The following is a 22,094-nucleotide window of genomic DNA, read 5'->3' on the forward strand; positions in this document are numbered from 1 at the left end:
TGTCAGGTCATAGACATACTAATGGTGCATACACATGGTACGACTTTCATAAAGGATATCGTAATCGGTCACTTTTTTGCAGTCACCACACTGCCAACGGCCAACGATGTGCGTTCCCACATGGACGATAAAGATAGCTTTTATCGTATATGCATGCAGGCCAACTTGGACGATATTATCAACGTTGCCTGTTCAGAGATGTGGCAGGATGACTTCACTGAAAGATATCTTTCAAGTCGTTGGTGGTACAGATTGTACCGTGTGTATGCACCATAAGAAATGCTGTGCATATTATTTGTTCAATAAAAATATTGTAAAAAAAAAATAAAATTGTTTTAGGTATCAGAAGGCTGACCCTATTTACCAAGCCCTGCATCTCAGCGTTTAGCAATGTCAGCTCACATCATGGGGTAGATTTACTTATGCTTCTAAAAATAAAAAATGGTGCTGTTGCCCTTATCATTTTTCTATCATTTGTCCACTATTACACAAAAATGCATATAACAGCCATTCGACACAATTTAAAAATCCAAAATACTTTTATTAGGTCAACTAATACACTTCTAAAGTGATTTCCTAGGTCTAGCCTTTTTATGGGGTACAGACTGATTTCCCCAAAATCTGCTGTACTTTTCGCAGGTTACACCACCGACCGTTTTAGTGTGAATGCCACATCGCGTCTTTTGTAATAGAATAGTGCGAAAAACGGGAGCGCACGTAGACAAAAGACCTGAAAATATTGCACCAAAAGCCCCAAGGTGTACAAAAAGTTTACTTACGTTAAGTTTTCACTTTGTCACGTCTAATTGGATACGACACTACGTCTACCATTTTCCAGGATGCAATAAAGAATTGATACAAAACTAGAATCTGATTAGTTGCTATGGGCAACACCATTTTTCTTTTTTTAGAAGCATTAGTAAATATACCCTAGGATCCCTCTCCAGTAGCAAATGCTTGCACATACATGGCCCACCGGCCGCACTTGCACATGATGTAGGAACTTCTTGCTGGCAGTATAGAAGTGTGTTTTTCACCAGTAAATAAATAAATGAGGAAAAATCATCCTCACTTGCCACATTATGCAGAAATATCCAGTATGTTAATTGTATGTGGCACAACACAATTAACCCCTAATTCTGAGCTAAAGAGCAGCCCTCTGCTGAACCTAGTGCTGATCCCGGTCATACAGTAACCGATACATGTAGACCCTGCAAACATGTCTCCTTCCACACTGCTGTTGCCCACAGTTATGCCAGCGGTAAACATGGCTGACTGATGCAATCACTGGCACGGTCATGTGACTAACAGCCCCGCCCCGTGACTCCTCTGATCACCACAGGAGTTCCGCGATGAACCTCCCAGTATAAAGTGTAACCCGGCCGCTACCATCTCGGGTGGAATGCTGTTGTCGGCGTTCTCTAGTGCACATGCGGGGGGATGTTGGGGCATGCTGGTGAAGGTTGCCCTCGGCGTTACAACGAGTCCTTCGTTTTTGACACACCGTAAAAACCATGGGGGGTGAGTACGTAGTGACGTAATGGTTGATCCCCCTTTGCGTGATGATTACTCCCTGCTTTACGTATGTAGGTCAGATAGGGACACTGACCAGACAGTCATCTGCCATTTTGTTGTGGTCACCATAGCTGTGCTGTGGCTGTAATGTGTCATTTATTTCTTGGTGCCCAGGCAGATGATTGCTGTGTAGGCAGCAAATCTATGGATCTGTCACTGGTTGTGGTCGTCTATAAATAAAGATCAATGGTCCTAAATCAGTTGGCAGCATGTTAGGGATGACCATTGAGTAGTGGCAGCAATCTGCCAATGCAAGGTAGCCATCATTGATTTATCCATCAATAGTTATTTGGTACATACGCAAAGTCGACTGTAGTAGTTTGGCATGTGGAAAGGTAATGTGCTGCAGACACTGCTTCTGGTAGTTCACAGCTGGCGGTCGGGATGCCGACACTAACATTACCGGTGACAGAATCCCGACGGTAAGTAACTGGGTTGGGGGGGGGTAGGTTTAGGGGTTAGAGCTAGGCACTAGGGGGGTTAGGTTTAGGGTGCGGGGAGGGGGAGGTTAGGGTTAGACATTAAAGATGGTTAGGGGTATGGTAGGGAGAGGGGGAGAGTTAACACACCGACCAACAAGAGTCTGTATGTTAACCCTGTCAGGTTTCTGACTGCCGGGATCCCGCCTGCCAGCATCCCGTACCCAACCTAAATTAACATCATTACATTTTGGGTGAGCACTGGCAGGAAACATGTGATGGTTAGCCTTTATCGCAATCCCATCATTGAATGGAAAAACAAAACATTTAAATTGACCCAATGTCCATCCTTATGGCATTTTCTTTGTCCTCAGGAGTGGCCTCTTGTAGACAAGCTTTAGATGCAGCTAAGGAAATGTGATGATCCTGCACCAGGCTTTAATATATTGATTTAAGTGTGAACCAACAATTTATATATAGCGCTAAATGTAATACACTGCGAGCCGGCTCCGCTGTGGGAATACATGCGAGTATGCCCGTATTTTTAAAGCAGCAAGCATGTTAAAGGCTTTAACTTGCTTGCTGCTTTAAAATACGGGCATACTCGCATGTATTCCCACAGCGGTGCTGGCTCACAGTCTATTACATTTAGCCCATAGTATAAGAAGAAGGAGAATTTCTTTCAGGTAATTAGGTGTGTTGGTGGTGCTCCCTGGGTTTAGTTAGAAACTATTCAAATAAGCACAACAAAGACCCTTAATTTGGGCGGCACTCTTAGGGAATATAATGTCATCTAAAATATAACTTTTATTATGTCAATTTGAAAAGCCAAAAGCATTATTAAGAAGAAAAAAGAGAAGAAGATAAATTCTCTAAAAATGACCTAATTGGTCTCCTCCTAAAGCATACAAATAAAGACGATTAAAATGTGGGTAGATTTTGTCTTGTGTGAAAATATTCACCTGGACACTTTTGCTAAATTGCTGTGTTCAGGACAGTCCATTCTAAGGGCCTGATCACTACAGATCACTATTGCCATCACAGCTGGGATTACGTATACAGCAGGTCTGCTGCCAAAATATACTAATGACTGCAATTGCAAAGCTAATACAGAGACGCCCAAAGCCAGTGATGGTGCGTAACATGCACCATCGGCCGATCTGCGCACACCGTTGCAGTTGCGATCCGTAATGAATCCAGGCCCACTACCGCTTTCGCACATCCGTAATATCTTGCAAAATCCTGCGTATACATCAGGAACATCGAGTAACATCGGCACCTCATACACAATTACAACAGGTATGACCTTAAATATTGCTAACCTCGTCGCATGCAGTGAGTACACATATGCCTAGAGGCTAATTTATGCACGCCCATGCAACGGCGTTTAAACGGAATGACACTTCTGCGTTTCTTTGACCACTAGCACATCACCAGGCCACAAACGCTGACATCCTGTCACTCCATCTGCGATGGCTTTATTTCTGCATGTGTGATCTCGGAGCGATCGCAATGCTAACTCACGCACGTGCACTGCAAAGCTTACGCTGATCTGTAATGAATCAAGCCTTAAATTGCTTTGTTCAGGAAAAGGCATATAATCCATTATAAACAGAAAATAATCCAAAAGCTCCTGCACTTATCAGTTTAATTTGAATGTGTTACTATCAAATAAAATTGACGTATAATTCCCTTTGCAAAGACTTAAAAGAGCCTGTGAAAACTCATTCTATAATCAAGCACAAAAAAGACAATATATCTCTGCGCTACTGAAAAATAAACACAGTATGTGAGATGGCAGACAAACCACAGATAGAATTAAATACAAATTGTCAGGGCGATCAAAAAATGCACAAGTACAAATTTAATTAAATGATAATACATGTATAATAAATTTTAAAAAACCACATTTTTGGACTTAAGACATCATAATGCCTCTAATTATCATTCATCAATCAGTTGAAATAGGTGAAACAATATAAGACATAATGTCAATATGTAGATTGAATTAAAGATCTCTCAACTCCTTAGTACTGATGTAAATTCCAGGTTAAATGGCTTGATGTATTCCGCAGATGATAATGTGAAAGTCCTGCGTGTAGTATATACTACATATACTTATATTGATCAAGCAAATTAGCCAGACAATTACCCTCTTCAGAATATTCTATAAGGTTGTAGTCCCGTGAGGGTGAAAATCAGAAATGGCCTGGAGTGTGACAGAGTCTATAGCAGGGCTGGACTGGGACTAAAAATAGGCCCTGGCATTTTAAAGCACACAGCCCCACCTCAGTGTCAGCAATCTGGCTCCTGGCATAGACTCCTCCCCTTACTAATCCTGACTCCTCCCACATCTTAGTCTATGCGCTTACGCGTATAATTAATATTAGAACATAAAAGTGTACATCATTCTCTGTATTAAAATACACACAAAAGAGCACATCCTGCAGGGAATTCATACATGTGCCATATTTAAACATTTGGTATTTGGTGAGTTCTGTTAGGTAAAGCTGGCGCTACATTGGTATATGTCACGCACAAAGTAAAGGAAAGGCATTTTCTCAACTGACCAAGGCCTAGTTTAGCAGTTGTAGAGGATTAGATGGTGATCACTGTAGGAATGTTTTAGGGCAGGGGTGCTGAGCAGAGGAGGACACGTCTGTGCCACCAAAGCAGAGCTCTTACTACACATTTTGATGCCCTGTAGACATAAAGAGCATTGGTGTCCCCCGTCACAAAAAAATCCGTCCGTAGGCGCGCATAAAAAAAAACAGCGTGTTCGCTGGGAACGGGCGTGAGCACACAATAGTATCCCCCAATTCAAATTATTCCATACCATAGTGTCCCTTTGTTACATTACACTGCAGAGTAGTGCCCCTCATTCAAGTTACATACAGTAATGGCCCTTACACCCAGTGATCGCGCTAAATGAAAAAAGTGTGGGTCCCAGGGACCCCTCACTTAAAAAAAAATGGGGTCCTACTCCATAGTGTCTAGGTCCTATGACAATTTATGCCTCACTGCGTGTAGCGCATAAAAAAGCACAGGACAGCAGAAGGGGTACAGACATGGGGAGAGAGGACTAGGGGGCACAGGTGGGAGGGCAGAGTACATGGGAGAGCAGAAGGGGTACAGACATGGGGAGACGGAACAGGAGTCACAGAGGTGGGAGGGCAGAGTACACGGGACAGCAGAAGGGGTACAGATATGGGGAGAGGGGAACAGGAGACACAGAGGTGGGAGGGCAGAGTACACAGGAGAGCAGAAGGGGTACAGACATGGGGAGAGGGGAACAGGAGACACAGAGGTGGGAGGGCAGAGTACACGGGAGAGCAGAAGGGTACAGACATGGGGAGAGGGGAACAGGAGACACAGAGGTGGGAGGGCAGAGTACACGGGAGAGCAGAAGGGGTACAGACATGGGGAAAGGGAACAGGAGTCACAGAGGTGGGAAGGCAGAGTACACAGGAGAGCAGAAGGGGTACAGACATGGGGAGAGGGGAACAGGGGGCACAGGTGGGAGGGGAGAGTACACGGGAGAGCAGAACATGTACAGACATGGGGAGAGGGGAACAGGTTGCATAATGGAGCTGGAGAGCAAGCATATTATTGCGCGTGCCCAAACAAATTAAGGGGCCGTGGTCTCATGGAAAAAGCCATAATCATTACACATACCCCTTTCTCGTCACTCTGGGAACAGTCCTTTCCATTTCATATGCACCTTAATGCAGTCCCCCCCCAGTAGTGCCTGTTATACAGTACCCCCAGTATGCAATGCCCCCAGTAGTGGTCACCCTTATGCAGGCCCCCAGTAGTGATCCCCCTTATACTGTGCCCCCAGTAGTTGTCCCCCCCCACCCCCACCCCCTGTGCAGTGCAGTGCCCCAGGAGTGGTCCCCCTTATGCAGTCTACCAGCAGTGCCCCTTATATAGTGCCCCCAGTATAGTGTTCACTCAAGCTCCGGCGGCAGACAGGGTGCCGTAGCTAAAGAGGACACTGCCTTGCGCGCGCCCGATAAGAGTGCGAGGCCATTGAAAAGGGGGCGTGTCTATAAGACGTCCCCTTTTCGTCACTCTTGGGAGCATGCCCGGCACTTACGGACACGCCGGGCAACCCCCATGCGCTGCCAACAGGGAGAATAGATGCCGGGCGCGTGCGCCCGGTGTCTATTCTCCGGCGGTGACTGGGTCACCGCATATTTCCCCACCCGCGGGACACTGGGACACGCGGGTGGAGACGGCACCCGCAGGCTGTGAGGGCAGGGCGCTTTTTGCCCTCCTTCTGGAGGGCAGGGTGCTTTTTGCCCTCCAGAAGGAGGGCAGGGCGCCCCGCTGAAACAGCCTAGCGGGAACGCTAGAGTAGTAGTCCCTCCCTATGCAGCGCCCCCCAGTAGTGGTCCCTCCTATGCAGTACCCCTTATACAGCACCCCCTGTAGTGGTCCTCCCTATTCATTGCCCCCAGTAGTGGTCCCCACTATGCAGTGCCCCCAGTAGTGGTCCCCCCTGTGCAGTGCTCCTTGTGCCCCCAGTAGCAAGCCCCTTATATAGTGCCCCCTATGCAGTGCCCCCAGTAGTGGTAACCCCCCTGCAGTGCTCCCAGTAGTGGTACACCTTATGCAGTATCCTTTAGTGGCCCCAGTCATAGTCCCCCCCTTACGCAGTACCCCCAGTATTGCCCTTTATATAGAGCCCCCAGTAGTGGTCCCCCAATGCAGGCCCCCCAGTGGTAGTCCCCCCCCCCCATGCTGTACCCCCAGTATTGCCCTTTATATAGAGCCCCCAGTAGTGATCCCCCGATGCAATGCCCCCCTTTGCAGTGCCCCTAGTAGTAGTCCCCTCCCCTTGTGCCCCTAGTAGTTGTCGTCCCCCCTCCCCTAGTAGTAATCCCCCACCGTAGTGCCTCCCTCAGTAGACACACACGTAATGAAAAAAAAAAACACCTGAATGGTAGGGGAGGCAGCATGCAGGTCTTCCCCGGGCTTTTGCCGAACTAGCTGCTCCCTGTTACTAGAGGTACAGCTGGTCCTCTAGCGTCCGGCAGCAGAACATGGCAAATGAAGACCTCTTAAATTTCAATGTGCTACGATTGTCTCCTATGAGGCGGCAGCCATTTTGGGAGAGAAAATTTCAATAGTACTGTATCCATGTAGACAGACAGACCGGCCCACGCAGCCATCGGCCATTCTGGTATTTGCCAGAAGTGCCCGATGGTCAGTCCGGCCCTGGTCTATAGTGATGCTCACCCCGCAGGTATACTGTGTGTCCTGGAAGCGCCTTGCCGTGACCCGGCAGCGGGTGGCTTGGATGTGTGAAATAGCATCAGCCTTCAATCCGCTGGGACAATGTCTCACAGCAATGTGTCAACAGCGGTCGCCACATGATCGGCACACCAGCGTCCTGGATGATCGGGGTGTAGGCAAATGGACGTCTTGGCCAACAGATAATAGCTGGGGATCTCTCTGACGTGTTCCGCCCCTGGAAACAGTGGGGGCTTTCTCAAAGAGAGGGGAAACCAAGAGGGGAGTATGAAGTAGATGAAAGTAGGGAGAAGCACAAGAGGGTAGATGGAAGAGCAGACAAACAGGTGTGACACAGAAGGTGGTAGACGGGGAGGCAATGAGAGGAGTCCTATTGTCCATTCACACTCCTGGTAAATTTAGTACACAATTTAAGTTAAATTGAGCAGCGTTTTAGCAGGAAGAAAAATTTATTAGTTTAACCCGTTTCCTTGGCTGTAGCTCTGCTTCCTGTTATACCAGGATATAAGTGTTACATCGTCACCTCCTGTAGCAGCAGTCCATGTCCATAATATTCAAACCACTAACAATTAAACACATTTTATTTTTGTCATACATATTTATATTTAAACTGTAACTTTGCTTTAGTCTATCTCCCTCCTTCACTATAGAAGCAGAAGGACACATTGGTCTTGATTCAGAGGTGCATGCTTTTGCAGCCGCAACGTTTTTTGACACTGCGCCTTGTGCAGAGATGTCCACTGGTTACAGCATCAATCTGCTGCTGAGCTGCCAGGGTCAGTGCAGCTGCCTCTTAAAACCCAGCTGCTGACCACGACATGTCCGCATCTGGATAGCCACCCCCATTACCACCGAAATTGCCTTTTTGTGTCTAAATTCATTCTACGGCTCCCCATGGTAACCATCAGGTCATATGCGCAGTTTGACTCAGACACATGCGCAGACTGAAAATATTGTCCACTAGCGTGCAGCATCGACACTACGTACACCTCTTAATTTGGTCCATTGTGACTTTTTTTATACCATCAATGACCATCAGTGCAGCAGCTGTAGGCGGGACTCAGGAAGGGGGCGGGGCTTCATTTATCACATCGCTGGTGGAACTAAGCTCCATGCAACCTGCACAGGAGGACGAAATAAATGAACATTGCCAGCCTCCATTGATGGAGGAAAGCCATCAACAATCTGTGGTAAACCATTTATGGTTGTTAAGCATCAATGGCCGATGGCCATCCCTACGCAGAAGACCCTGGCTTTGCAGCCCTAGAGCAATGGGGAATCTGAATGTAATGCTGGCTGTCAGGATGTCTCCTGTCAAAATACAGACAGCGGCATCCCGATGGTTGGTATCCCGACGGGTCGGGTAAGTATACTTACCCTGCCGCCTTCTCTACCTAATCCTCCCTTGTAGCCTAACCCTCCCCGTTAGTGCGTAAACCTAACCCTACCCCCTTCGTGCCTAAAAATAACCCTCCCCCCTTATAGCTAACCCTCCCCTCTAGGGGTGCCTAACTCAGCTACGCTGCCTATACGTAACACTCTCCCCCCCCCCCCATCCTCCCGCGGCTAACGCTAAGGGTGCCCCGGACCTACCTCGTTCAGGCTGCCGTCCTTCTGGATTCCGGTGTCGGGTTTAAGATAGGAGTCAAAATGCTGATGCCTATCTTAAGTCCCGTGTCGGGATTCAGACCGGCGGCATGCCGTCCGCCAGTCTGATAAGTACATTCCAGCAATGGATGTACTATGCATGAGCAGGTTATCGGCAATCCTGGTGAGAAGGGAAGATGACAAATCACTTTGGAAAGCCACAAGTATATGAAAGTGTTCCAAACTTTCTCAAAATTGTAGTGTAGAACCCCATATAAAGAGGTCAAAGTAATGTAGTGTATGGGCTTCAGTATTTACAAAAAAAATGAGGTTCTTACTTTGATCAGAGAATTACCTAAATTAAATCTTGGGATAGCTGCCTGATTCTATTTCAGTGACTCTCATCTCAGGCTTCTGTGGGTCAATCCCCTAATACTAATGCATGCGTATGCAAATATATTACCAGTTAACTATTATTTCATTCATTCTAGTGGTGCACATATAATACTGTTGTAATAGGTATAACATCATCTCACACTAGCTCTCTGTCTCCTACAGAATCAAGTACAAACTCCTCATTCTGACCTACAAACCCCTCAGCCACTTCTTGCCCCATTACACTGCCTCCTACCCACAATGCCACATCCACTGCCACACGGATTACCTCTTCTCTTTGCACTTCTGCCTCCAGGATTTGGAACATATTGTTCCTGATCTGCTCACCTTCATGTCTGTCATCCCTCCTTCCTCATCTGTCTTTTCTTCCATTTCTACTCCCCACTTATTATATCTGTTTTTGGTGTTGTCCTTTTCTTTGTTCCATATGGCGACACTTTGGTAAACATTTTGGATGCTGTCAATATTTGAGGCTGGGACTGTATTAATCACATTTGGGGGTCAATCCTATTAGCCACGATGATCTCACCGGCGCAAGTCATCGCGGCAATGTCGGCACTTTACGGCAGCCTGGATTAGCTGAATTTTATTTGCAGCCCCGTAGGGGCTCAGAGCGGGCCGCGAAGGGTGCGCCGTTGCCGGCGTTGTAACGCCGTTGCAAAGGCAATTCGCACTTGATAGGCTTGACCCCTTGGTGTGGGAATTACACATTTGTTACCAATTTATAGTCCAATCCTTTGCATTATTTTTAACTTCTTGATCGAGTTGTTTTACAGATTCAATTTAAAATTATGAGGAAATATAATCTAAATGTTTTTAAATAAATTTCAGCCCTCAAATTTATATTACAGTGATTTTTGAGATCTTCTCCTTCCAATAAAAAAACTCTATGATAAGGGAATCTAAACTGGAAAATCCTTGTATGGATCATAAGTGATGCCTGTATTATACTGGAGTATGTTTAGCCATCTCAAGTAGTGATACTTTGTTATCTACAGAATAGTGGCCCTGTCCTATGACCTCTATGAAGGACGGACACCCGAGCCTCCCCTGGTCTTACTTCATGGATTGTTTGGGAGCAAGTCAAACTTCCAGTCCATCGCCAGAGCCTTGGTTCGCAGGACAGGTAGAAAGGTATGTTCTCAACATGCTGGTCTGCCGTGGGCACCCCTGGGCCAAACTTTTGTTATTGAGAAATTCAGAAAAAATGGTGCTTACTTGTCACCCTTACGTACAGTTATGTGCTGGTGAACAAGGTGTGCATTTCTATATGTCCACATCTTTTATGATTGGAAGCTTCCAGCACTGGTTTTGCCTATTATATTGACCATGAATAATTTTATTTGGCCCTAGACCATCATCCTATGGTAACCATGCAAGTGCCACGCTGTACCCCAGAGTTCCATGATACCCAATTTAGGAAACACTGCTTTATCCAAAGACCAGGCACCATAGAAACACCCTTCATAATATGATACATTGAACAGAGTTGACACGTCACAGCAAAGCACTATTGTGACAATGGTAACGTGCATAGTAGTAGCAAGTAAACACTACTGTTCATGAAATGCTACTAGAGTGAATACAACAATCATCACACACTACAGGGAAAATGCATTGTTTTGTTTTATTGTGTTATGATTTACGTATCAGCAACGATTATGAGTGTTATTTACGGACATTTTGTTTAGTATACGACAATACTACCATTAGCATATAGTCTCTAAAGCCGTCACAGCAGCGTATAACTCAGAATCAGACCCTCTGTTTGCTGCCAGTGAAAAGGGGTATATGTGTTCTGTGCTCTAAGTGTAAATATGAGCTGCTCAGTATACATTAGATATGACAAACAGAAGGGAGGGGAACTAAGCATTATTGGGGAAAGCAACGACTGGTACAGAAATACACAAGGGAAAAAGAAAATATTTTTTTTTATTAAAATTAATTTTTTGCTTAATTCTTTTTATTTTGATAAAAAAAAAAAATTATTTTATTTTTCCGTTGTGTATTTCTGTACCAGTCGTTGCTTTCCCCAATAGCTCTTAGTTCCCCTCCCTTCTGTTTCTCATCCATTGCTAAATGTAGAATATTCTCCGACCTGAGATAAAATGAAGGGAGGGACACTCTGCAGCAACCTGACCAGAAACTGATGGAGGGAATGCTCTGCAGCCATCAGGTTAATTAAAAATAGCAGATAATAGATCTAGACGGAAGGCGGAAATGCTGTGTAAGGTTTATATGAAGCCGTGAATCTCCTGCCCTGGTTTGGCTGTGATGTTAGAGGTAATGGTGCACTGTATGCAAGGAATGGGTCTCTCCTGCTCCTACCTGCGGCCACCACTGCGGTTCCAGACTGACTGGTCCTGCAAAATAAAAGTGGCCCTTCGCTATAATATGGCTTAAGAATCAACCTTTGTGTTCTAAGAATATAAAATAGTTTGGGATACTCTTTAAGTATACAACCTTAATTTAGCTTTACAAGGTCTTCAGTCATTTAACATAAAAAATTGTAAAGTACATTTATAAAAAATGTAAATGCACTGTACATTTTGCAGTAGTGGTCCTGACGAATAGCACATCCATAGTAAGTACAATTTTAATATTAGCTGATTGACTGTATCTTTAGCTTTGTGTAGAATGTGTTTTTTTTATATGCCTCAAATCTCTGTTGAGTTAAGAGGATTATAGCGGTACATGTACAAATGTGTCCACATGAATCATTGGATACTTACCCTCTCTGCGTGCCAGGCCCCGAGCTACTCTGCTAATGACGGGCGGTTTTTTTGCATTAATATATCTGTGTGAGGTGCGTCTCTGAATCTATATACAGAGTTCTACATTACGGCGGCCACAACTTTTTTCCACACCAGGTTTCGTTGTGCTTCGTTTACAGACTCAGTCGCACACAGATATAAGTGTCGCATATCAAATTCATCATCACAGTCTGCTGGTGCGTCCTAGTACATCACATTGTGACTAAGGCACATTTTTGGCACAAAAGACGCAAAAAACACCCGATGCTAGTAGAGCTGCACGGAACTTGGCAGCTCACTCGTGCCACGTGGCGTATTGAGGATAGTTGTATGAAGACACATCTGTATAGTCGCTATACTCCTTAAATAGGCCTCCACCTGCCCAGAGTGAGACGACAAATAGGTTCTTTGGCTTTTGCTAGGGAAAGGGCTTATCGACCATAAATAAATATAACCAATTCTTCTCTTAATAATAAGTATCATGTGTGTGGTGTTCACCCTAGCTCCGGTGGCAGGCAGGGCGCCGGAGCTAGAGAGGGCAAATTTGTGCGCTCGCCAAAGGCGTCTGAAAAGGGGGTGTGGCCATGAAAAGGGGGTGTGTCTATAAGACACGTCCCCTTCTCGTCATACTTGGGGGTGTGCCCGGCACTTACGGACACGCCGGGCAGCCCCCAAGCACTGCAGATAGGGAGAATAGACACCGGGCGCATTCGCCCGGTGTCTATTCTCCGGCGGTGACCCGCGGGACACTGCGTGAAGACGGCACCCGCAGGCTGTGAGGGCAGGGTGCTTTTTGCCCTCCTTCTGGAGGGCAGGGTGCTTTTTGCCCTCCAGAAGGAGGGCAGGGCGCCGTGCCCCGCTAAAACAGCCTAGCGGGAACGCTACTGTGTGCATAAATCAAACTCTGTACGTGAGTCCATAAGCAAATGTTGTTGGTGTCAAACTAACAATGGCATTGATACTGGTGTGATGTCCACTTTATTTTATGCAGGTTTTGACGTTAGATGCCCGTAACCATGGGAGCAGTCCTCATTGTGACGTTATCACATACACTGAGATGAGCGCTGATGTGTGCCGGCTACTGCAACAACTAAAGATTCCTAGCTGTGTCTTAATTGGTCACAGCATGGGTGGAAAGACTGCCATGACCTTGGCTCTTCAACAAGTAAGCTAAAGAGGCAAACGTTCTTCTTGTAACTATATAGACATTGAGAGCAGGTATATAAAACAAAAGAAGGAGATTGGTTTGTGCGTTAGCCAGTAAAAAAAATTAATATGAGTGAAGAATGATATAAAATGGAGCACTCCCCTTTAGACCTTTCCGTCACATGTAATTCGCTGGTGTATATGAAATAGAACAGATACATAACCTAGTGTATCAACCACAAAACAAAAATGAGAATACATACTACAGAGCTTTTCAGGGGTATGAACCCCCTTACTACAAGGTAGCAGTATTTTTCAGGCATGGAACATTATGTGATCATCTCTATCTTTTCCATTTGGTTCCCATGGGGTATATACTGAAAACAATTTTAAAAAAAAAGTATCCAAGATGGTGTATTCTATTTAAAACAAGTTTATTACACAAAATATATATGAAATATTAAATACTTATACAAAAATATTTTTTCTTGGAACAAATCAATCAACATGTAAGTGAATAAAAGCTTTACCAGCTATCTTTGTAATCAGAGCAGATGATACATATACAGTGCATCCGGAAAGTATTCACAACGCTTCACTTTTTCCACATTTTGTTATGTTACAGCCTTATTCCAAAATGGAATAAATTAATTTTTGTCCTCAAAATTCTACACACAATACCCCATAATGACGACGTGTAAAAAGTTTTTGTTTTTTTTTTGAGATTTTGCAAATTAAATTAAAAAAAAACACTAAGAAATCACATGTACATAAGTATTCACAGCCTATGCCATGAAGCTCAAAATTTAGCTCCGGTGCATTCTGTTTCCTTGAGATGTTCCTACAGCTTAATTGGAGTCCACCTGTGGTAAATTCAGTTGATTGGACATGATTTTGAAAGGCATACACCTGTCTATATAAGGTCCTACACTTGACAGTGCATGTCAGAGTACAAACCAAGCATGAAGATCAAAGAATTTTCTGTAGACCTCCGAGACAGGATTGTCTCATGGCACAAATCTGGTGAAGGAGGTATCCTGTTCAAAGTTATACTAAACGCTTGATGGTGTTTGTATACACCTGGTCTTTTGGTACGCTGAATCACAATTGTTTTGTTTTAAAATCAGGAAATTTGTCTTATATAATAAACTGTATTACACTATCTGCGACCCGTCTTTGTTCCCCTTTCTTATAATTTGAGGAACAAGAGGTATAAACGCTGGTGAGAGAAGAGGACAAAGTGGCAAATTCCTTTAGGCTGACTGTCTGAACATTGAGAAGTTATTTTCATTCATCTACCCACCCGGGTTTGGGAATTTGGAAGGTTTCTTCCACATTTAAAGAAAAATATCTGCTGCTTCGAAGGTCCCAATGAGCACAGTGGCCTCCATCATCCGTAAATGAAGTTCGGAACCACCAGGACTCTTCCTAGAGTTGGCCAGTCGTCTAAACTGAGCGATCGGGGGAGAAGGGCCCTAGTCAGGGAAGTGACCAAGAACCCGATGCAATAGCATTCCTCTGTGGAGATAGGAGAACCTTCCAGAAGGACAACCATCTCTGCAGCAATCCACCCATCAGGCCTGTATATTAGAGTGGCCAGACGGAAGCCACTCCTTAGTAAAAAGCACATGGCAGTACGCCTGGAGTTTGCCAAAATGCACCTGAAGGACTCTCTGGTCTGATGAGACAAAGATTGAATTCTTTGGTGTGAATGCCAAGCGTTATGTTTGGAGCAAACCAGGCATCGCTCATCACCAGGCCAATATCATCTCTACAGTGAAGCAGGGTGGTGGCAGCATCATGGAGACTAGTCAGGATAGAGGGAAAGATGAATGCAGCAATGTAAAGCGACACATTCTGGATGAAAACCTGCTCCAGAGCGCTCTCGACCTCAGCCGGGGGCGACTGTTCATCTTTCAGCAGGACAACAACCCTAAGCACATATCAAAGGAGTGGCTTCAGGACAACTCTGTGAATGTCCTTGAGTGGCCCAGCTAGAGCCCAGACTTGAATCCAATTGAACGCAGGCAGCTTTGCAATTTGCAGAATGGGTCCTGCGCATGCGTAGATTCCCAATAATCGGGAATCTGCTTTCATCAGTGCACTGCTGAATTAGCCCCAGAGTTGCCTCTTGAAAGTAAGCAATCATTAAGGTTTGAATTGGAAAATGAGATATGTAGCACATAGTTACATTAGGGCACTCCAGTTAGTAAATTATGTACAGAAACTGTATATATTAGAGTTCTGTGCTTTGTCACAATCCATTGTTTTCATTGACTTTTTGCCTTTTTATATTTTAGATGTTAATTATCATTGATATACCAGTTTATACCATTGGCTCTTTAGAAGTGTTGTATGTTAGGCTCATTAGTCTATTTGTATTGTAAGTGCCCAATATGCAGATGTAATGCATTTCTCCCGGGCATTATTGCCATTATGTGGTTTAAACTCTTAATAATATTGTTATATACTATACTGTGTGTATGATGGGTTGCCTGCAATGATAAAATGACTTGTTAGTAAATGAGCAGTCAGAACTGTATTAAGAACAGATCCATACAGCATGTGAGATCTTGCTATCTAATCTAGGAGCACAGATGTATGTAACAGACTTTATGATTCCTGGCAATTAATCAGTAACAGATATTTTTACTCTGTATCATAGTGTTATATACAAATCTAACCTTTGTAAATATTCCTCTCTGTATCTCAGCCTCAGCTGGTGGAGCGCTTGGTATCTGTGGACATTAGTCCTTCTCCAACAGTCCCACAATCTGGGTTCCCACAATATATCAAAGCTATGCAACGTGTACAATTGGAAGGGAACATGCCAAGATCAGCAGCCAGAAGGTTGGCAGAGGAGCAGCTCAGTGCCACAGTGCAGGTACAGTGTTGTGCCTTCTGCATGGTAGGGCACAAGTGGGGGATATGGTAGGGTACATGTAGAAGATGGTAGGGCATGCCTGAGGGGCACATGTGTAGGATGTTAGGGTATATGGGGATGGATGAGCACAGGTGGAGGATGGTAGGGTACATGTAGAGGATGGTAGGGCACACGCAGGGGCATGGTATGGCACATTTGAATCTTCATGCTGGGCAGTAAAATGGTATACATATGTATTTGTGCATTGCACCTCGCTCAATGTGTAGAGTCAGAAAATGGGAGAGAGGGGGCAGCCTGGCATAGCCGAGTACAGTAAAGCATACTTAACTATTCTCCTGGAACGGCCGGGAGATTTCTGAATTTTCATGGAGTCTCCTGGACCCCTGGAAGAGTAAGCAGCCCTCCCATATCCCGCCCACTTTCTAGTGAATTGGGTAAGACTGCAATTCCATGCCAGCCAGAGCTGGGGCACTTGAGCAGGGAGTCTGGTAGTATTCCCTAGGGAATTCCAGTGTGGAAAAAAATTGTATTCCCGTTATGTTGACAGCACTATTTCCACATACACACACACCTGGGCTGCAGGTGTGGGTTTGTGTGTGTGTGAGTTTGGTGAATGGTATGATATATCTGTGTGCAACGCTTGCAACAAGGTCGCTCATGCGCACTGACATGCATGGACATGTCTGGACCTGCCCCCAGTCGGGGTTTGCTGTTCGACGCACACTGCTCAGGACACTTTGTTAAAATGAATGCAATGGTAGTGTGGTGGCGGTCTCGGGCAAACCCCGACTGGGGGCAGGTCCAGACATGTCAGCGCGCATGAGCAACCTTGTTGCAAGCTTTGCATACAGATATATCCGACCATTCACCAAACTTTTTAGACAGGCCTCGTGTATATAATAAAAATGTGTGTGTGTGTGTGTGTGTGTGTGTGTATATAAAATTATTTTCCTGTGGTGTACTACAGGTTTCAGTATGCCCAAGCCACTTGGTATGCCTAAGCATACTGAAATACATTAAAAAGATCATGGAGAATCCCAACTGTAATACAGTCAGGTGCATAAATATTGGGACATTGACAGAATTTTCATATTTTGGCCTCTATTCACCACCACAATGGCTTTGAAATTAAACAAACAAGATGTGCTTTAACTGCAGACTTTCAGATTTAATTTGAGGGTAATTACATCCAAATCAGGTGAACGGTGTAGGAATTACAACGGTTTCTATATGTGCCTCCCACTTTTTAAGGGGCCAAAAGTAATGGGACAAACTAAACAATCCTAAATCTAACTTTCACTTTTTAATATTTTGTTGCAAATTCTTTGCTGGCAATTACAGCCTGAAGTCTGGAACGCATAGACCTCACCAGACGCTGGGTTTCATCCCTGGTGATGCTCTGCCAGGCCTCTACTGTAAATGTCTTCAGTTCCTGCTTGTTCTTGGGGCATTTTCCCTTCAGTTTTGTCTTCATCAAGTGAAATGCATGCTCAATCGGATTCAGGTCAGGGGATTGACTTGGCCATTGCATAATATTCCACTTTTTAGCCTTAAAAAACTCTTGGGTTGCTTTTGCAGTATGCTTCGGGTCATTGTCCATCTGCACTGTGAAGCGCCGTCCAATGAGTTCTGAAGCATTTGACTGAATATGAGCATATAATATTGCCCAAAACACTTCAGAATTCATTCTGCTGCTTTTGTCAGCAGTCACATCATCAATAAATACAAGGGAACCAGTTCCATTGGCAGCCATACATGCCCACGCCATGACACTACCACCACCATGCTTCACTGATGAGGTGGTATGTTTTGCATCATGAGCAGTTCCTTTCCTTCTCCATACTCTTCTCTTCCTATCACTCTGGTACAAGTTGATCTTTGTCTCATCTGTCCATAGGATGTTGTTCCAGAACTGTAATGGCTTTTTTAGATGTTGTTTGGCAAACTCTAATCTGGTCTTCCTGTTTTTGTGGCTCACCAATGGTTTGCATCTTGTGGTGAACCCTCTATATTCACTCTTGTGAAGTCTTCTCTTGATTGTTGACTTTGACACATATACACCTACCTCCTGGAGAGTGTTCTTGATTTGGACAACTGTTGTGAAGGGGTTTTTCTTCGCCAGGGAAATAATTCTTCTCTCATCCACCACAGTTGTTTTCCGTGGTCTTCCGGATCTTTTGGTGTTGCTGAGCTCTCCAGTGCGTTCTTTCTTTTTAAGAATGTTCTAAACAGTTGATTTGGCCACACCTAATGTTTTTGCTATCTCTGATGGGTTTGTTTTGATTTCTCAGCCTAATGATGGCTTGCTTCACTGATAGTGACAGCTCTTTGGATCTCATATTGAGAGTCGACAGCAACTGATTCCAAATGCAAATGTCACACCTAGAATCAACTCCAGACCTTTTACCTGCTTAATTGATAATGAAATAACGAGGGAATAGCCCACATCTGTCCATGAAATAGCTTTTGAGTTGATAGTCCCATTACTTTTGGCCCCTTAAAAAGTGGGAGGCATATATAGAAACCGTTGTAATTCCTACACCGTTCACCTGATTTGGATGTAATCACCCTCAAATTAAATCTGAAAGTCTGCAGTTAAAGCACATCTTGTTTGTTTAATTTCAAAGCCATTGTGGTGGTGAATAGAGGCCAAAATATGAAAATTCTGTCAATGTCCCAATATATATGGACCTGACTGTATGTACATTGAAGTGATACGATGCATCTGCATGACATTAGCTTAAAGTACAATACACATTTTACATAACATACACATTCACAAGCATCAGCATTTTGTGATAGTTCCCAGGATTACTTTGCATGCGGTTTTCCAAGGTTTATGTTTTGTTGATGTATATGTTGTACTGTTTAAATTCTGTAGCTTTGCAGAAAATGGATCAAGCTTCAATAGACTTTTAATGTGACATTTAATTTAGTTTCAAAAAGCCTAGTGCTCTGTTCATAGAGGAGGCATGATAATCTTGGTGCAGTTTCCTCAGTTTGATAAGAGATCACTAGGAGCACTGTAGGAACACTGCAAGTTTTATAAAGTAACGTTGTTCTTGTGAAATGTTGCATTTTGTCTAGTAAAAGTATATTTCTGTTGCTCTAGTTCTTTCTATTGTTTGCAAGGTGATATCATGAGTAACTTACAAAGGCATTTCTTGATATGAATATTCAGGCTTTTGTTTATTAGTTTGCATTCTTTTGGTTTATATGCAGGAACCATCAATACGACAGTTTCTGCTGACTAACTTGGTGCAAGAGAACGAACATTTTAAGTGGAGAGTGAATCTAGAGGCTATCACCAATCATCTGCCTGATCTGCTAGACTTTCCCGAGTTTCATACTACTTATCCTGGGCCTGCCCTGTTTCTGGGAGGGGCAAATTCTCCATACATCAGGTGATTATTAGGAGTATATTTAGTAAGAATCGTGTCTGGCCCCGTATTAAACACGTTGGGCATCACATGGACACGAGTGATTTACTAAGAATTGTATTTCAGCGAAACGTGTCTGTCAATGGTGTATACAACCGTGTGTGTGTGTGTGTGTGTGTGTATTCAGTGGTATTTGGACTGAAAACAATAGACCTGCCTGTCAGCAGCAAGTTTACCAGAAGCGCTTCACAGATCTGTGCAGTCTTCTGAGTGTAATAGTTATGAAAGGGTTAAATAATAAAGAAAAAAAAAGCTCAGGGCGCTTCCCTGCGCCCGTGAGGCCGCGACCTCCTCCCCGCGGCCTCCGCTGCAAGTGTATGGGCTGTCGACTGACCACCCGCTCACACCGCACGAAGAGCAGATATATCTGCCATCGACTGTGCAGCACAGATGACGTGATAGGTCTGTGAACAACATCGTTCAGACCTATCGCTGGTACACACTGGCCGACAGACACACGATATAATGTCCAATCAATTGATCAGCCAGTGTGTACCCAGCATTAGAGTGCAGGGGCTTTATCCACTGCAGCCTGATTGCTCCCCATAAAGTGCATGTTATACAGTGTTACTTTTTATTTTGTTGAGTTTAACTATAACATTGTGGAAAGATGGAAAGGAAGGAAATGTGGCCAAGCCCGAGTCAGATCTATAGATAATTATACTCCATTGAACAGGAAGCAGTAATGCAGAGATGTATTATCATCCTGGCCCCCAGCATGTGTGATGCGCTGTGTCTAACCTCCTGGATGGTCCCAGTGCGCATGCGAGAGATCTTACATGCAGCCAGGCCAGCAGGGTAATCCTGCAGATATGTGAAAATATTATAAGCCACAAAAGTACGCTTATCGTTTTTTAATAACATCTGAATGATTTTCCGTCGCCATACAGTAGTATGGTTATACCAACTAAAAAAAAGTATTTTCCTCTAGGTTATCTGCTTTCATACATACCAATGTTTAACGTAAGTGACAAATAGCGCTGGTTATGGCGTGTTTGGCACTTACCGCCTCTTCTTACATCTCCCCCAAGGGCCCAACCTTGGCTGTAATTAATGAGCTTGTCATTAACCATTATTTAGTCGGCTTTATTGTAACCAGATGGAATATCCATTTAAAACCATTGGCTAGATCTAATCCAGTGCAGGAGCCACAGGCATCCCAGTTTGCTTATTGTTCTGGTCGCTCTTTCAATAGGTGTCTTTCCGGGAATCAAGTCACACTATAAGGCTCATGGGGGGAAATGTATCAAGCAGTGAAAAGAGTGGAGATGTGGACCAGCAACCAACCAGCTTCCACCTATCATAGAGTGTACATGATAGATTCTACTTCAAAGCTGATTGGTTGCTATATGGAACTTCTACATTGGTCCACTCATCACACTGCTTGATACATCAACCCCACGATGTCTGTGATCAACAGTCTCCAAAGTCCATACACCTGCACACTTTCACAAACCACATCCAGGTGCAAACCCTACATCTGAAAATAGGCATAGTTATACTTTGCGTCCAATCTGCTTAGTGCTGACTACATCCCGTGACAGGGCCGGACTGCCCATCTGGCACTTCTGGCAAATGCCAGATGGGCCGGTTAGGCTGCAAACCCCGGCTAGGCAACTCTGCCTCCCGGCTCTCTCTGCTTGGCTGGGACACTGAAAGACGGGGGCGTGCAGCAAGACCAATGCCCCCTTTGCTCATGAAACACCCCCTTTGTGACGAGGCCACACACCCTTTTGCAGGGGTCCATGCCTGTCCCGTGAGAATGCCCCCTTTACAGCCCACTAGTACCTGTGTACACCCAGTTCCAGAGGCTGTTTAGTACGATAACACGCAAGTTACACTGTGACTATATACAGTATGTCTACAAATCATGCAGTGGCTCTGTCATTTACATGCTCAATGTGTAATCTGTAAAAATGTTTTAAAGTAATACAGATTTAAGTCAAGCTATTTATGATCATTTTTGTGTTAATAGTTCAGAAAATTATCCTGACATAGAACGGCTCTTCCCAGCTTCAAGCGTGGAGTACATTCACGATGCTGGGCACTGGGTGCATGCGGAGCAGACACGGGATTTCCTCAGCGCCATCTGCAACTTTATAGAGACAACATAACACGAGTCCCCCGTATCCGGCATAGAGCCCGCCCATGAGGAGCAGTGTTATGCTATCTGTGCTCTGCCGTCACGGAAGCTGGAAAGACTTTATACTATTTATATGTATTGCAATGTTTACAGGATGGGGTATTTATATTTTAGACTGGTTGACACAACTTCGGATGTATTATTATCACTTTTCAATTGTCGCCAATAAAATGTTCTTATTTAATAATAATATCCTGGCAATAGGTGATAAACAAAGTTGGACAAAAATACTACTATAAGTGGGCAATTTATTTTTTAAATTATTATTAAGTTCCAGAATATATAAATGTATTGGGAGTAGTCTGTTGGGACTGATCTATTATGACTATACATCTAATGTATTTCTTTTATCTCATATTTTATTTGTAATCTGTGTTAAGGACAAGTGGTATTTAAGTAATAAAAGCAATGCAGCATATCTACAACTGTGTCCATCTGTCCTTCCAGAGTAGTCTGTCCTGCACAGTCATGCTCCTGTTATCCTGATGTTAG

The 22,094-nt window shown here is 44.2% G+C and overlaps 1 protein-coding gene across 2 annotated transcripts; it reads left to right on the forward strand.

Annotated features, from left to right (window-relative positions):
- Positions 1-1,325: 1,325 nt before the first annotated feature.
- Positions 1,326-22,011, forward strand: ABHD11 (abhydrolase domain containing 11). 2 transcript variants are annotated; one of them, XM_088454200.1, is made up of 6 exons: positions 1,326-1,521; positions 10,235-10,370; positions 12,981-13,154; positions 15,849-16,019; positions 19,242-19,423; positions 21,435-22,011. In XM_088454200.1, the coding sequence occupies exons 1-6, from the start codon at positions 1,403-1,405 to the stop codon at positions 21,571-21,573; spliced, it is 921 nt and encodes a 306-aa protein (XP_088310326.1). In that variant the 5' UTR covers positions 1,326-1,402; the 3' UTR covers positions 21,574-22,011. The 2 variants fall into 2 exon arrangements, with proteins under 2 accessions (XP_088310326.1, XP_088310330.1); XM_088454204.1 differs by lacking the exon at positions 1,326-1,521 and adding an exon at positions 1,679-1,997.
- The last annotated feature ends 83 nt before the right edge of the window (positions 22,012-22,094 follow it).

Source organism: Taudactylus pleione, unplaced genomic scaffold (assembly GCF_031769625.1).
Source record: "Taudactylus pleione unplaced genomic scaffold, aTauple2 ptg000040l, whole genome shotgun sequence".
NCBI classification, from domain to species: domain Eukaryota; kingdom Metazoa; phylum Chordata; class Amphibia; order Anura; family Myobatrachidae; genus Taudactylus; species Taudactylus pleione.

Excerpts from the sequence above, each read along its gene's own strand:
- ABHD11 (XM_088454200.1), top strand. The coding sequence starts at position 1,403 with ATGCTGTTGTCGGCGTTCTCTAGTGCACATGCGGGGGGATGTTGGGGC. Across the intron at positions 10,371-12,980 it reads TTCGCAGGACAGGTAGAAAG|GTTTTGACGTTAGATGCCCG; the intron begins GTATGTTCTCAA and ends TATTTTATGCAG. Across the intron at positions 13,155-15,848 it reads TGACCTTGGCTCTTCAACAA|CCTCAGCTGGTGGAGCGCTT; the intron begins GTAAGCTAAAGA and ends TCTGTATCTCAG.